At 31.9% G+C, this 16,580-nt stretch overlaps 1 protein-coding gene across 3 annotated transcripts in view; it reads left to right on the top strand.

Annotated features, from left to right (window-relative positions):
- LOC106712625 overlaps window positions 1–16,580 on the top strand; it is a 42,471-nt gene that overhangs the window by 14,119 nt on the left and 11,772 nt on the right. For 2 of the 3 annotated variants that reach the window (XM_045683068.1, XM_045683067.1), the window contains exon 2: window positions 4,060–4,089. The exons of the other annotated variant lie outside the window; for it this stretch is intronic. Coding sequence is in view for 1 of the 2 variants with exons in the window: in XM_045683067.1 (XP_045539023.1) it covers window positions 4,060–4,089 (30 nt within the window). In the remaining variant the exon portion in view is untranslated. The remainder of the gene's footprint in view (window positions 1–4,059; window positions 4,090–16,580) is intronic. 3 annotated transcript variants of the gene reach the window in all.

Raw genomic sequence — 16,580 nt, 5'->3', positions numbered from 1 at the left:
AATCCAAAACATGGTTAATTATAATTTATATGAAATTGTGATTTATAATACTTATGTTTATTTTAGCAATTCCTACAACGGAAAACAAAAGCAATCTTAAACTTGCATTTATTCGCTTCTGTTAACCGTGGATCAGAGCAAGAACAAGTAACCAGAAAACGCATAACAATGCGAACGGAATATTCAACGCAACATTTTCAAGAAGCGTTAGCATCAAATGCATTTCAAATGTGGCCGTGAGACGTCCAATGTGTTCAGAAATAGCGTGCAGTTGCACTCCGCGACGGGTTTTTTAAAGACGACCGGTGCGACAGCGAGCAATGGCGGACGTCCGCGCCCTCCGCGTCCCGCGGATCACATTTAGGGCTACCAACATTCAATAAACATAGACCCGTAGACTGGCAACTGAAAAAAACTGAAAATTAAAATAACGATGTTCACCGTTGATTTTTAGCGGACGGAGAAAAAATAACGATTTTCAGTGACTTGTTTAACAACACTCTGATCAACTCCTCAACTCCAACTCATACAACTCCGAAAAATTCGGGTCAAACCAGAAGTTGTGGCAGCCCTAACAAAAACGCTAAGTATATCGGCCATAGACAATGCAGATGTACTCAACACTGTGAGTATTTGATAAATAAATAATAAAATAATTAATGTAATTTTAAAGTTTAACAAAATATTCATTCCTTCACACGTTATTTCATAAGTTATTGGGAATATTACTTGATCAGAAAAAAATGTCATTATTAATTTTTTTAATCTCTTTATTTATGTATGGCTTGTATGTAATTTATGAATATAAAAATCTTGTAAATGTTGTTTTTATATGATGTTGTTTTTATACTCTATCAGTAAACATAAGCCGAAACTAAATTGCCGCATTATTATGAGCCCGTCCTTTGTGTGCAATTTAAATATATATTTGTAGAGACGTGTCATTGCATTTGTTTGGAAAACAAAGTCGTTATTATACCGGATTATTTTTTTTCTCTTTACAGTCATGTAATTCTTGTTATCTTTATAAAATTGTATTACTTTATGGCTGACTTTAATAATCCCCAAATTCCTCGTCTTCTATATCTTACTTCTTATTAATATTATAATTGCGAATGTTTAGATGGATGGTTGTTTGATCTTGATGAAAATTGGCATAGGTGTAGAACATAGTTTGAATGAACACATAGGCTACTATTTGTGTGTGTTTTTGTTTAATTTCACGCGGATGATGTCACGGGCGACACCTATTTTAATATATAAGTTTAAGAACAGGTAAACATGAGCAAAGCTTTGTTGAAAATATAAAAAAATCAAAATGGCTATTTTCAATCCGAAGGGGGTTAAATACGAAACACAAGGAGAAACTATCTATAGATTAAAAGATAAAACTCCGTTAACTTTTGAGGTAGAAGTCCAACATAAGTCCCGTAAAAAAAAAACAATTTCATACCTCAGTTTTTAAAAGACACTAAAAGAGATTCCAATATGTTTTATTGGATGTTACAGCAGTGGAAAACCAAGACTACACAAGTAGCACTAGGTTGTGTAAGTATTTAAATTTTTGTCTGTATGAAAATAATATACGCAAACATTGAAACATTTTTGATAAGATAACGTCTGATTTCGATATTCATATGATAAGAATGTACTGGAAATTACAGATTGTATTATATTTCATAATTATGTATGGCATTGTAGTTTTTAGATCAATATTTGTGGTGTTTGGGACCAGAATTTTGCTTTTTAATCCACATGTAACAAAATTATCCTTGATAGCTGTCGCCCAAAACTCCGTATATGCGGAATTAAAAAAAAATCATAAGTAACCTATGTGTTCTTCCAGGCTACGTTCTACATTTATGTTAAATTTCAACGAGATACATGCAGCCGTTTGAAAGATACTTTATAAAATAAAACATCCATCCATCCATCGATCTAAACATTCGCATTTAAAATATTAGTAAGTTGTAAGTTGATTTTGTAGAACACTAAATGTTTTTAGCGCAAATCAAAATAATTGTTTTGTCATCCCTCAAATTCTTAATGAAAATCAGAGTTAACACTATGTTTTACTGCGTATCAACAGTGGAATTCGACCTTTAATGGAAAGTATTGACTAGTGCAAACTGAATTATAATTCTTATTGAGGATGTTGGTATTAATTATATCATAGTTTTAAATAATCAACATAATACTAAGTCTTTGCACAAACATGTTTGAAGTTATCAGTCTGTATTTAACATAGGATTATATGAAGTCTTTGTGTCTTATATATGTTATTAAATATTACATTCATCTTCTTTTTAAAATATAATATAAACCTATTCATATAATAGAAAAAAAGCTGATTTGATACTAACGTATAGCCAATATATCTTGATTTAAGAACATTAAACAAATTTGAAGATTTCACATTTTAACGCGTTAGTACAAGCGCTGCTATCACGGTTCGTTCTTTCTGAATATACATATACAACCTATATACCGTCGGTTTCTGAGACCAAAATATCCGTTTAAAACATTTATCTCCGTTTTGTCAAAGATAATGAAAGGGATGACGATATGTTTTATATTGATATCGGGATAGATATGATTTGAGGGAAAATTAAATAAAAACAGCACAAAGAAGATCATGTAACCTGTTTAGATAGCCTTGTCAATCTGTATATTATAAATGCGAAAGTTTAGATGGATGGATGGACGTTTGTTTGAAGGTATCTCCGGAACGGCTCAATGGATTTTGATGAAATTTGGCACAGATGTAGAACATAGTCTGGAAGAACACATAGTCTACATATTAAGTTTCTTTTTTAATACCGCGCCAAAGGAGTCGTGGGCGACAGCTAGTTACCCATAAGAGCCATTTTATGCTGTAATTCTTAATTCGTAATTTTTCAAGATGTTTATCTGTCAACTGTTGCAGAATGCAACATGACCTCTATTTTATTTACTCTAAATTCGTAAAAAATATACAACCTACGTAACATGTTTAACTTTTAAACTGTAAAATCGATGTTAAGTAATACGAATAAACGATTGCGATACAATTTTATTCGAACACTCTAATTTGTTGTCCTCAAAATTTGCAGTGTCCGAGTTAAGCAATTGTGTCGGCGAATGTATCGGCTGACCCGTCTTATCACTGCACGTCTTATTTTAGAAAGGCTGTATGCAAGTACAGTCAGTGACAGTTACATAAGAATTGTATTAATAAATATATTTTTTCCATGATTTTTTTGTATCTGTAGATCTGACGAAACTGTTGAGATATCATATTAAAGTGTCTACAATCAATACTCATAAACATTTGATTTATTGATGGAAAAAGTGGGGATCATAATGTAAGTAACATTATGATTCTCTCAAAAAATAACTATTGATCGAGTCATCCAATACTTAGTATGTCGATTCCTCCAAAAGTGATTAACAGTAACCGCAGGAATAATTATCTAATCCACGATTGTTTCTGCAACTAAGCACTATTTACTGTTAAACGAAACAATTAACTAATATGGATAATGAATACTAATTCTGACCGTGACTGTACAACGAAGAAATTTGTAACATTCTAAATTCGATCTTAATCCAATTACATACAGTTGCATTTATCTTGAACATTGTGTTTTAAGGTTGAAATACGCCCATTAATACCGTAATATTAAGTTTCAGTGTACGTCATGACAAATTAATTAATGCTGCACTGCACAAATGGAGCATTTCGTTTTTTAGTACATCGATATTGAACGGATACAATTACCTGGTGATAATATGGATCCATTTAATTATTATGACGTCGCATTGCCTCATAAAATAAGTATATAATTACGTAGTATATATTTTATAGCCTAGATATTTTGGTTTTAGTTTGCTACTTTATAAACGTTATTTGGTCAATTTCGTTACACGACAGAGAAAAGATATATTAGCTAAACAGAGCATGAGTGAGAGGGGTATACATTTAATTCCAAGGTATTCTAGTATACGTAGATTTACGATAAGTGATTTTCATAATGATTATTTATACTTTATCAAAATGTGTGTTTCTATTTGTTTCAGTCCGAAGCGGAGACGAGCTGTGGAATTCGAGTAAGTTGATATAATCGACTACTCTACAGTAGAAACGCACTTTAAGTTACAATTGGGTACACTACGGCAATTTAGAGTTATTTACTCATATCGGAATGAAAAACTATCAATACATCTTTCATAAATATTTGATGGTAATGACATTATATTTTGACTACCATAGCCATACAATATCATGCCAATAGAATCTCACAGACAGACAAAACAATAAACATATTTTTTACAAGCATTACTTACATCCAAAACACTAAAGTCGCCGACGTAAATTCCTAACTAATGGCCACAAACGACCGTAACAGGAATTCCGAACAAAAACATAGAACAATGAAAGTGAAACAAAACCGACGAATAATAAATATTTATTGACTTTCAAAAATTTTTTTACAAAAAACTACTTTCATTTTGAAAATGAGAAACATTTCAAGGGCAGACAAGTATAATTTAACGGTTATACTTTTGAGACAAATTATTTTGTACACCCTACTTTAAATATCATAAAAAATTGTATGTTTGTAACGAATAAATTCGAAAAATACCGAACCGATTTCAAAAATTCTTTCTCCATTAGAAAGCTACATTATCCCTAAGTAACATAGGCTATTGTTTAATTTAATATCCATTAAATAAATATCCTTCAAAGTGATGCCAGACTAATAGCCTTTGAATATAGTTGAATTTGTGAACATTTTTTAGGTTATCTTTTGTAAAAATAATGAAAAAAGCACTTAAGCAATTTAGTATAAATATATTTTCTCATATAACAGATGGAAAAATTCTTACGATTTCACATATTTATTATTCAGCGATGAATTAGAAATCTTTTATAATAATTTAAAAGCGAATCATCGTAATTAATGGATGATAATTTGAACTTTAAAGTTCAGTTGGGGTTCGTTGCTTGAATGTCACAAGACCACGTACCAAGTATTGTTACTATGCAAGAAGCATCGATGTAGACAGGTAATAAAAATTTTGAAGGTAGTGATTATTAAAGAGAAGTTGGATTAGTACAGTTGAAGTAAAAAAAGCGAGAAATGTCAAAGATTTTTTTATTTAACTTTTTGCTCACTGGTAACCCTTGAAACTTATAGGTCTTATGGCATAACTATGAATAAACTTACAATACTAGTTGATACATAATTACATGAGTTGCAATACCAAAATTTAAATTACTACGAAATTCAAAAAAATAAAAATATTATCAAATATCATAGCTTAAGCAAAATGTTTAATTAACATGTATATTTTTTAATATTCTTAGGGTACAAATTTTTCCGGCATAGGCATCCAGCATTTTTACATGTTTGTTTAAAAATTTTCATTGTTTTTGCAACGTAATAAATAAAACAAACGGTGATTGTTATTTATATCGAAAATTATGCTATTACATAGCTTTTTAAACCAATATCATAGTGGAGGACAGATAGGTTCCTAGTATAAGTGATACCTTTTGCATCTCAGTAAACATTGAACACTGATAGAAAACTTGATTACGACCAACGTTGGTGTCCACTTTCTAAGCTGACAAACGGAGATGCCTTTCCATTTGTGAACCTAATGCGATGCTATTTACCTTGTATTTGTTATTTTTTCTTACTTGTTTTTGTTATTACATTTACAGGAAATTGTTAAGTCTCATTTATCGAAATGAACATAATGGTTATGTATTTTTGTATTACTTCCACCATGATTACAAAAAAACACGATTTAAAAAAAATCTGTATTTAAAGAGACGAAATATTTGTTTACGACTTGCTTTAAAAGTAATACCTATTTAATTCTTTCAGCTCTTTAAATTAAATTAATTTGGTTCAAATAACCTGTAACAAAATCGACATTTACCGCCTTTATAATTACCGTATGTCTATTTCTCCATAGTAGAATACTAAAAAAAAATCTTAATTTATGGAGTATATAAAATATACAGCTATCATTAATCCCTCTATCCTATCTATTAATCCTTATCGATAAAACAAAATGGCCGCTGGATTCAAAAAGTATTAAAAATTCTTATTGTATAGCTGTGCACGTCCGACATTGGCTAATACAGGCCGCTTAATGCATTGTGCGCCGCCATCTTGCGCAACTGTCAAGTTTGGCGCCAAATCAGCTTATCTAGAGCGTTGCTGCATCTGGCAGCTGTCCACGCTTTGAAAGCTCCGTCACTGACTTCAATTTGCATTGACCTGAAGTAACTAAAGTTATTACAAAGACTTTTTATTTATTTTATCCGGTTGTGTTATGGTTAGATGTCTAGAATTTCGTAGTTATTTTTGAATATCATCAATTCAAAAAAGCGTCTAGTACTTATGCAAAAAAAAAATTTGATTAAACTAAAAACTAATTGAAAAAAGAGTCAGATAAAAATTTATCTCTTCAAAACTATTTAAATTCATCTATTAAGCATTCGATTCATGGTCATTAATTATTTCGATCCCGAAACAGAAATTAACAAATCGTCTTAAAAACAAAAATACTACAATCTAAGTGGCACCTAACTTAGCCATAAAAAAAAAATCAGTCGAATTGATAACCTCCTTCTTTTTGAAGTCGGCTAAAAAATAGCAACAATTTCAAAACTAATATTTATCTATTACAGAACATCGCCACAATATTATCAAAAAGCCTCAATTAAACTTATCAAAGAAGATATCTCGATATTCTCACAATATTTCTCATTTGAACGCTAATTGAATTTACTTGTAATATATTTGATAAACAGCTGATAACATACTGAGTATCTAATCTATTCCCCTCTAGTTCATTCAAATAAAGAATAGACATACTACAGTTATTTTATTAATTTAAATGATGTATTCACTGAAGTGCGATTTAAAAAAAAACAATGATTTTAAATTAGCTCTAGTTAATCGTTGGTTAGTATAATTATGATGGTTTAGGGTATGTTCCGATATACACTGCGAGCACTGCACAATGCTATCACTGTAGAAAAATTCGTTCCATTATGGACTGCTAGTATACTGCCGCAGTACCCTAGGGAAATATATGACGTCATAAATCGCCGCCATATTCTACTGTGAGCACTGGCGTTTTCGAGGTAAGGTACTCGCAGTACCTTGATCACGTGATCAGTCAAAACCACCCGAGTGCCTGACATCTTATAAACAAAGCTACAGTTTAATCAGAAAATGTTAAAGTTCTGTAATTAGTTTGGATTAATAAATAAAACAATGGAAGAATTGCAAAAATTAACCTTATTAGACTGCGTTGATAATGAAAAACATATTCTTTTTTATGAAAAAGTACTTATTTTTATTACATTATAAATTCAATTTATAATTAATATTAATTAAAATATTTTTAATTTGACAGTACTCCAAAACAGTTTTTTTTAATGTACTAGAAAACATGAATACACTCATTTGAATGTCGCGTCAAAAAATGCGGCTGACAGTATACGAGATTGCGTTCCGTTTTAAATCGTAAGGGAACATACCCATACTACGTGACCTATTTTTTAAGATTTTTCGACCCCTCCCTCCCCTCGGTGACCATTCGTAGTATATGCCAAGACCCCCCCCCTCCCCCTTTAGTTTTCACGTAGTAATTCATAACTTCTTGTAGCCTCCTGGATAGAATCCGCAGAGGTCGCACGCGAGACAGGTTGTCCACTGCACCACCATGCACCAACTGTGAGTTTACAAAGCGCTAAACACCGCGCTATATTCGAATATAGGTCGAAAAAATACGAGATTTCTCTCATTAAAATCGACTACGTGACAAAAAGCTGAACCCCCCCCCCCCTCCCGTGACTGACCGTAGTATTTTAAAGACTCCGCCCCTCCCCCCTAAACGGGTCACGTAGCATGGGTACGTTCCCTAACCAGTATAACTGGCTATAAAGGAACGGCTTCACAGTATACTGAATTGACGTCACACTCTACAGTGGTCGCAGTGCATATCGGAACACACCCTTAAACAGTCTGCACTCTATAATCTAGAATTGATTTGATATGTCACCAACTAACAGAAAGGTTGACAGCAGCTTTATTTAAACTGATATAAATTTTGGCGAATTTTATAGAAAATTTTCTACGGATGGTAATTTAATAAACACACTGTTTTCACTGCACTAACTTCTTATAACCTTATTATGACAATTATAACTGGTTCTTTTAAGGTCGTCGACATCTAAATTGGTGTTGCCCAGTCTGATCCTTGCTGAGTACTTTCTATACTTGCAACATCGTAATAAGTTACAATTGATATTAATGTTTTTTTGATACATAATTGGAGCGTAGTGAACATCTCAATGAATTGATCAAGCTTTGTTTGGTAATGGGTTAATGGGTACGGGTTCATGGGTCGGTATATCTTCATTAACCATGTTCGATTAATTAAACAGATCTCTATGGGTTAGTTTTGCCTTTAACTATCTCATAGAATTAATTAATATCATAATATTTTATTGAATTATTACGGCTTATTTTGTTATACAAAACTCTTATTTAATTGACTGGAAAACCCAAATGCCATTAACTTGAACGCAGAAAAAAACGCACCATTCATAAAGAGATAATTCGATACTAGGACTAATCGATTCGATTTATTACATAATGCATATATTTAATTACATTTGTTTACAGACATAGTACAATTTCCACTGTATCACTACAAAATCATGTTTTTATATAGGCAATATATTGTTGCATGCATGTTTATTCAGTGGAAATCCAAGGATTCATAGACTCGTGTATGAGCAACATTGATCTTGTAACATTATTACAAGTTACTTAGAAATGCAGAGCTGTTGTTGATGTATTTCTTGAAATAAGAACAAAATAATGTATTTGTAATAAAATCACGTACGTTACGACAATATGTAAATCATCACCTTGTTCTTAAGCACTTTTTTTTACTTCATACGACTGCAAATGCAATCCGTAGCCGCGTATTCAAGGTCAACTTGGGGCAGAGTGTTTGATTTTACGATTGTTTTTTACATTTTTTTTGTAGTTTCGTTAATGTATTTAGTGATAAATTTATATTATAGATACCTAAATAAAATTTAAGTTTTTGTGCGTAATGTCCACAAAAATCGTACACAATCCATTCAACTATAAGATAATTCTCAAAAAAGTCTGTCCGCAACTACTGTCGGTCTGCGTTTGATTCTGTTAATCTGCGAAATAATTATGATTAATCACAGATAAAAATCCATAGGAATATTCGCAAATTTTATGACTCTTATATAACTAAACCTAATTAAGCACTAACGCCTTCTGACTGACACATTTTTCATTTGTTCTACAATCATATGCTTTACGGTTGATCACAAATATTCTCTATTAACTTTCTTTAATAGAGAATATTTGTGATCAACCGTACAAAGCATGTACTGATCTCTATAAATGGATAGGTAATCGCTATTATTATTTCAAATCCTAACCACCGCTACCAATCGAAACCATTAGCACCAAAACCAAATAGGCACAAAATACAACGGCTTATAGCCTGTCCAAGTAAGAGTGGTCGGTGATAGCATGTTATTTGTCTTGTAAACTAAATTGTAGATTTTCTCCAATGCTTTTGTGATGTTACCTCAATAGAAGTATATTTAGTACAGCACGAATAATATTGTATAGATAAATTCCGTTGTCGCCCGCGGCATAGTCCGTTACTGACCCGAGTTTGACATTTCACGCTCTTGAGAGAGCCACTGGTACAGTTGTCTTTTTAGCCGACTTCAAAAAGAAGGAGGTTATCAATTCGACTGTATTTTTTTTTTTTTTTTTTTTTTATGTGTGTTACCGCGAAACTCGGCCCCTGGTGGTCCGATTTTGATAAAAATTATTTTAATCGAAAGGAAGTGCTTGCAGGTGGGTCCCATTTTTTTGTTTTTTTTTTAAATAACTAGAAGACTAGTAGATTTTGAATATAGCTTCAAAATTTGTTGCGGAAATTAGGGACATTTTTGCTTTCAGCGCTTACGTAGGCTAAACTATAGGACCTACATAAAAATGATGTATGGCGAATTGTAGCTCTTTAAATGTGCTAAATAAAAGTCCGCGATAGCATATATCTATCTTTTATAGTTTTCTCACAATAACCATTTTTTTCTTTAGAAACATTAATTAAATTCATGCCCTATTTCCGACGCTATTATTCAAGTTCAGTATTAACCCTTATGTAAATAAATATGTTCATTATCAAGAGAATTTAATGTAGATTATATTTGCAATTGAAACTATATCATTCTGTCTAATAGTTTAGGAGATATCGTAAGAATATTACGCGGAAACGAAAAATGCTACATCGCGTTACAATGAATAGCACAAATTTGCTTTCTGGGCTTACGTAGGTCAAACTATATGACCTACATTAAAATGATGTATCGAGTAATTATAGATCCTTAAATTTGCTAAATAAAAGTCTCAGGTGGCATATATCTATCATCTATGGATGTCTCACAAAAACCATGTTATTATGAACAAACTTCGATTAAATTGCACACGAAAAACAGCGTCGTAAGCTTACGGCGCTATTATATTATATTCGATATGAATCCTTATCCAAATAAATATGTTTGATGGCTAGAGTATTAAATACAGATTACATTAGTCTTTAAACTATGTAATTCTGATCAATAGTTTGGAAGATATTAAATTATTAAAAACTACGCGCATTCGAAAAATGCTACTGCGGCGCGCGGCTGGACAAAATTAAAGGCACGCTACGATGTATTAGTTCGTTAATTTTCAATTTGTATACCGATTTTGATAATTATTTCATTGTTTAAAGGATAAGTGGTTATCTGGTGTATTCTAAATTAGTTTTTGAATTGAAGTACACACATATTAAATAGGAAAGTCCTTTTCTTTATTTGTCTTATTTATGTCCTTATACGTATTAAGGAAATTTGTAACTAAACTTCAAATTAAATTATTTAAACTCTCGTGAGACATCATAATTAATTAATTAAGAAACGGCTTAACTCACGTTTGATCGTCCGGTGACGGCACCGACTAGTTTCGAACCCATCGGGGGTCCATCTTCAGGGCGAGTGTTTAATCCGAAGACTTCGCGGTCGCGTCGCGTCTCGCACTGCGGGCCATAGCGCGTAGCGCGCGGCTCGAGGGGGCGGCGGGCGCGGGGGGCGCAGTGGCCGTTGCGTGCGTCGGCGACGGCGATGTCGACGAGTTCAAAATTGATGAGTCACTGTTGTTGTTAACATTAATGTTAACAACAACAGTTTCGGCCTAAGTAAGGGACATAAACGTAAGTATGTCTAATACATCTCAAATATAAAATGTCACCTATTTACTTCGGCCGACACCGACTGCGAAATAACAATAATTATACAATATAGACATGTTACAAGAAAGAAGAGAACTTTCTTTAGAGTTTAGAGGGTTTTTGAAAGAGAGAAGAAAGAAAGAAAGAAGTTTTCATGACATTATTTTGTTTCTTTTTAGTGTATTTTGTTTGAGATTGTTTTTTATGGTACTTTTGAATGCACTTTGTTTGAAATTGTTTTTTTATGTTACTTATGAGTGAATTTTGTTTGAAATTGTTTTTTTACGTTACTTTTGAGTGCATTTTGTTTGAAATTGTTTTTTTACGTTACTTTTGAGTGCATTTTGTTTGAAATTGTTTTTTTTTTAACGCACTGCCAACATTCAAAACGAATCTGTTTGGAATAAAGTTGCCAGTGACAGACTGAATGTACAATAAATAAAAAAGGCACGACCTTACCATGACCTATTATAAAATGTTCGAAATTTAACTCAAAAATCTCTCAATATTTATTACCTTTATTCAATCAACTAGCCTTTGCCCGCAACTCCGTCCGCGCGGTGGTTTTTCACTTAATTAGTACCCTGTGTGTTCAAGACTATGTTTTACATCTACGCCAAATTTCATCGAGATTATTATATATTGGCATCCTTTTCATTCCCTTTGACATAACAGAGACAACGATATGTATTAATATAAGTGTCGCGACAAAACCCACAGATTCTACGCTTCCCAATCGTCCTTGCGTACGCTATTTTATAATGCTGAATCACATATAAAATAACTTATGTGTAAATGTCCCGTAGAGCTGAGTCAGCCTCTCACAAATGTTTTCTCAATAGTTCTCTCTTGTACAGTCGTATACAAAAGTGTCTAACAATTTGATTGTTTACATTAATTTTAAACCGTTCAGCATTGTAACATATTTCGACAACAAAGTACCTACAGATACTTCGATATTATTCTATTATTTATTTTATATTCTTAAAAAGTAAAAGAATTGTCAGTAAACTAATAAATGTTAGTCAAAAAACTTAACAATCACTCAAACTTAAATTCAGTCTTTTTAAAACACAATATAGTTATATAGTATATCTATGGAAAAGAAATGTTTTAACAAGCACATATATAATATATAATATATATATATCTAAATAGTAGTTGGATTTTAAAAACGAATTTTGTTAAATAAAATACTTTAAATTTAATATCAGATTTTATTGTAGATGAGTCTTGAAGAGTATAGGTAACTGTTTAATTTGTGTATGTGCTCTATCAAGTCCGAGTATAAATAAATGCATGAGTAAAGGAAAACAACGTAAAAAAACAGTTCACGGTCCACAGCAGTATTAACTAGTCTTTTGGATTCACAGACACGTAGCGTTGGCATTGCTAACAGCGTTGCTAATTCTAGTTATTTTTGTGTACGTTTGTATAATAAAGGATACATAATATACACGCTAAAAAGCGATACAGATACAAGTACACCTTTGGAATAAAATATTTAAGGATGGGTCTCACACTTAAATCACAGTTATCCTACACAGTCTTTTTATTAAAACAGACACGCCGTTAGTTTTATAAAAGTGTCACGGCAGTTGAAATCTACAAGAGAAAAGAAAATGTGAATCTCTGATATAGATTTTCATTTGAAAGATCAAATGAAAGCTCCAAATCTAGATAAGTTCAAAGATCATGAGCGTGTCGCAAGAGCGCGGGACCGGCTGACAATGCACGCCGGCTACACTTTCGTGTTACATCAGACAACGCTGATAGATTTATGCTACTTTAGTCCACATTTAGTGCATTAGATTAGTCATTAAAGTTTACTTTTGTTTGCATTGACAATTTCAACAATCCTTTGAAGTTATAAATTGCATGTCAGATTGTATTGAAGATATAGAATAAGATTTATGTAATATGCGAGGTAAGAGTTTATTTGGGGATTGAATTCGTAATTAATGCTGCATTGAATGGATTGGATTAAAGAGCTGACGTCGGCAACATTTTCCAATATTTTCCTTTGAAATAAAAGACGATTTAATTAATTTTTAATTTCAGAGGTGTTTTGTATGTCACATATTTCGTAATTATATCTTTATTTATCGATGTTAAATTATGAAATACTGTTTAAATTCGAAAGCAATAGATACAAAACACATAAACATTTCTGTACAGTATAGTTACAACTCGTTCGAAATGATATTATGTAAGTACACTCAAATAAAAAGAACGGTTTTGATAAGATCATTTGAATTCATTGCAATTACGCTTACCAAAACATATTTTGTAATTTAAACGCACATGAAACGGAACAGATTTTTGGTGTGTGTGTGTTTTTTTTAATAGTAAAACAGTAGAAAATTTATAAAAATACAATGAAACTGCCATTACGTTTAAATGATTCAAAAAATTGAGATCAATATTATTATTTTTTTAATATTAATTTGTATATTTATATGCATCTTAGCACTTAAAATATTTTAACGATGCTGTTAATGAAAAGCAATAGGGAAGTAACACCGTTTATAACCAAGAGAGTTTAATGGTAGGGCCGCATTAGTGCATTTCAACGGGCCCTACGAATAACGAAGCAACTCGTTTTTTGAGCATAATTACTTATTGTTCTTTTCGAACTCTCTTAAATAACAATATTTCTGAAATCAATATTATTATCTTGTTTGAATCATGATAGTTTTAATGAAATGTAGTTTTAACATGGATCTTGTATGGAATTAACTTATAATAAAATAACCATCATCAGCTCACTGTACGTCTCCACTGAGGGGCTCGGAGCTTACACTAAGTTAGGGGTCACATTGCCATAGTCAACAATGCTGGTCCAGTGCGGTTTGACTTTACACAAATCTTTGAATATCATCACCAATACATGCAGATTGAATCACGATGTTTTCCTTCACTCTTCTAAAATAACGCTTTCTGAGTTAGCTAGTCTCCGCGATGTTTAAATAAAAATAATGTATGCTTTAACTGGAACGCAATAGGGAAGTACACGGTTATGATCAGGGGAGTTCAATGGTAGGGCCGCATTCCCTTTCCACCAGTGCCACGTGCAACATTTCTTGTACAGAAATAGAAGGGGAAATAACCAGTCTTTCAAGCACGTGCGAAATATTAATTGTAAAGCTATTTTCATTTCAATTATTGCGATTTTATTGAAGGGGGAATTCTGAAAGAAATGTGTTGTCTTTATTCTTGCTTGACCCTAATTTTGATTTTCATTGTGTTTTTCAATTGACGGAATATTTACAATTGTAAATGCATAGAAAGCAATAAAACAATAACTTAAATTTTCATAAATAATATTTAACTTCCATTAAGTAGGTTTTATTCTTGAAGCGAATTTTGAAAACAAAATATGTAATGAGATTGACAATAATCTTAATCTTACTAATATTATAAATGTGAAAGTTTAGATGGATGAATCTAGCTAAAATTTGGCATAAAGAGTAACGTAGTTTGGAAGAAAATATAGGCAACAAATAAGTTTTTTTTTAATTCCAAGCAGACGCAGCCGAGGGCAATAGTATCCCTAACTATTTTGTACGAAACATATGCGATTAAAATTCGAATTTTAAAAAACCTAATGTTAAACCAAATGATCATAATATCTAAGTATTTTTTTTTTCTGTAAATCTGCACTTGTTATATCATATACATAACCGTTGTATCCGTAACATGTAGTAGCTTCGCGGTTGATTTCGTAAGCGAAGTGAAACGCAACAAAATATTTGCCAACGCTAACCGAATAGATATGATGCGTCTGAGCTCCAAAAACTGCATATTGCAGACATGCTTATAATTTATTTTACTGTAGAATTCAGTGTTACACTTTTATATTAATCTTCTTAGGTTTAAGTTAAGTTCTCGACATACCTCCTAACAAACATCCATCCATCTAAACATTCGCATTTATAATATTAGTAAGATATTGTTGTCTCTGTTTTGTTAAAGTGAATATAAGTGATGGCAATCGGTTCGAATATCTAATTTTAAATTGAGATGGTCTAGATTTTTATAAGTCGTCGTAATTTTGAAAAAAAAAAACATTGACGTTCATTCGTAAATAATAGTTAAAACTGGGTTACCAATGATACTGGCACACATTTTTTGTCACATCCAATACGGGACATTCGTAAGAGGTTTGATAAATATAATATTTTTAAAATGTTTTTATTTTGCATTTTTTAAGCGATTATGAGCAGACGTAGAATAATGTTTGTTAACTAACAGACACGTGTTACAATAGTTTTTTTTTTTTCAAATAAAATATAAACTCTTTGACCCTAAAGACGACGTGCTTTTTTTTTTTTCAAATTATGTACTTTGACTAAATTTCTCTAATTTCTAATTCACTGGTACAATATTTTGTTTTATTTGTTAACGCCATTGCTCACAGAATATACAGTCGAACCTTGCTAACAAGAGTCTAAGGGACCGCGATATTTTTCTCGCTTATAAAACTTTCTCTGTAACAATCCTAATAAGTGTCCTAGCTTAAAGATTATATTTTAATTAAATTGCCAATTCAAGGACTGTGGCCTTAAACACTGGCTGAATGGTAGCGAGTGTCGCCGTTTGTTTATAAAAAAAACAAATGTCACAATACGTACGACACGCATAGTGAAATATTTTCATAATAACTCCAGTGAAAACTAATCGACCACAAGGTCGTGTAGGCTTAATGTTGCCATGAAAATACGAAAAGTTGATCTACTTTAATGAAATATGCATGGTTGCTATTTTTCTGTCATTTGATAGAATTATTTAGTGCAAAGGAATAGAAAGATAATGGTTTATGAGTGAACATATCACGGTGTTTTTGTTGCCGATTTATTAGACCTTACTTGATCATTTTTCTGTTTTAGAAAAAAACATTAAGTTTTAAGATTAAGTTTTAAAAAAAAGCAGATGTGACACCTTCGCTGTAGTACTGACACTGACATCTGTCAATGTGACAAGTATTATTCTTTTTTATCTACCACAGTAATATCACTATTAGTTAAGGCTAAAAAAACTAATTGATTCATTTGGCACAAGAGCAATCGTCTCTTGACCCTCTTATATAAATACATTTAAATTTCCGCGGGTTGGTAACGTATAGTCCGATAAATTTATTTGGCCCGGTGAGAGAGTGCTGTTATCTCTTATCGAGGTAGCCCTGGTAAAAGAATGAATACGTAAAAAAATACTTAGGCACAGAAAATTATACA

Source organism: Papilio machaon, chromosome 21 (genome assembly GCF_912999745.1).
Source record: "Papilio machaon chromosome 21, ilPapMach1.1, whole genome shotgun sequence".
NCBI lineage: Eukaryota > Metazoa > Arthropoda > Insecta > Lepidoptera > Papilionidae > Papilio > Papilio machaon.
The sequence above is the reverse complement of the archived record's forward strand: the minus strand, read 5'-3'. Positions and strand labels throughout refer to the sequence as shown.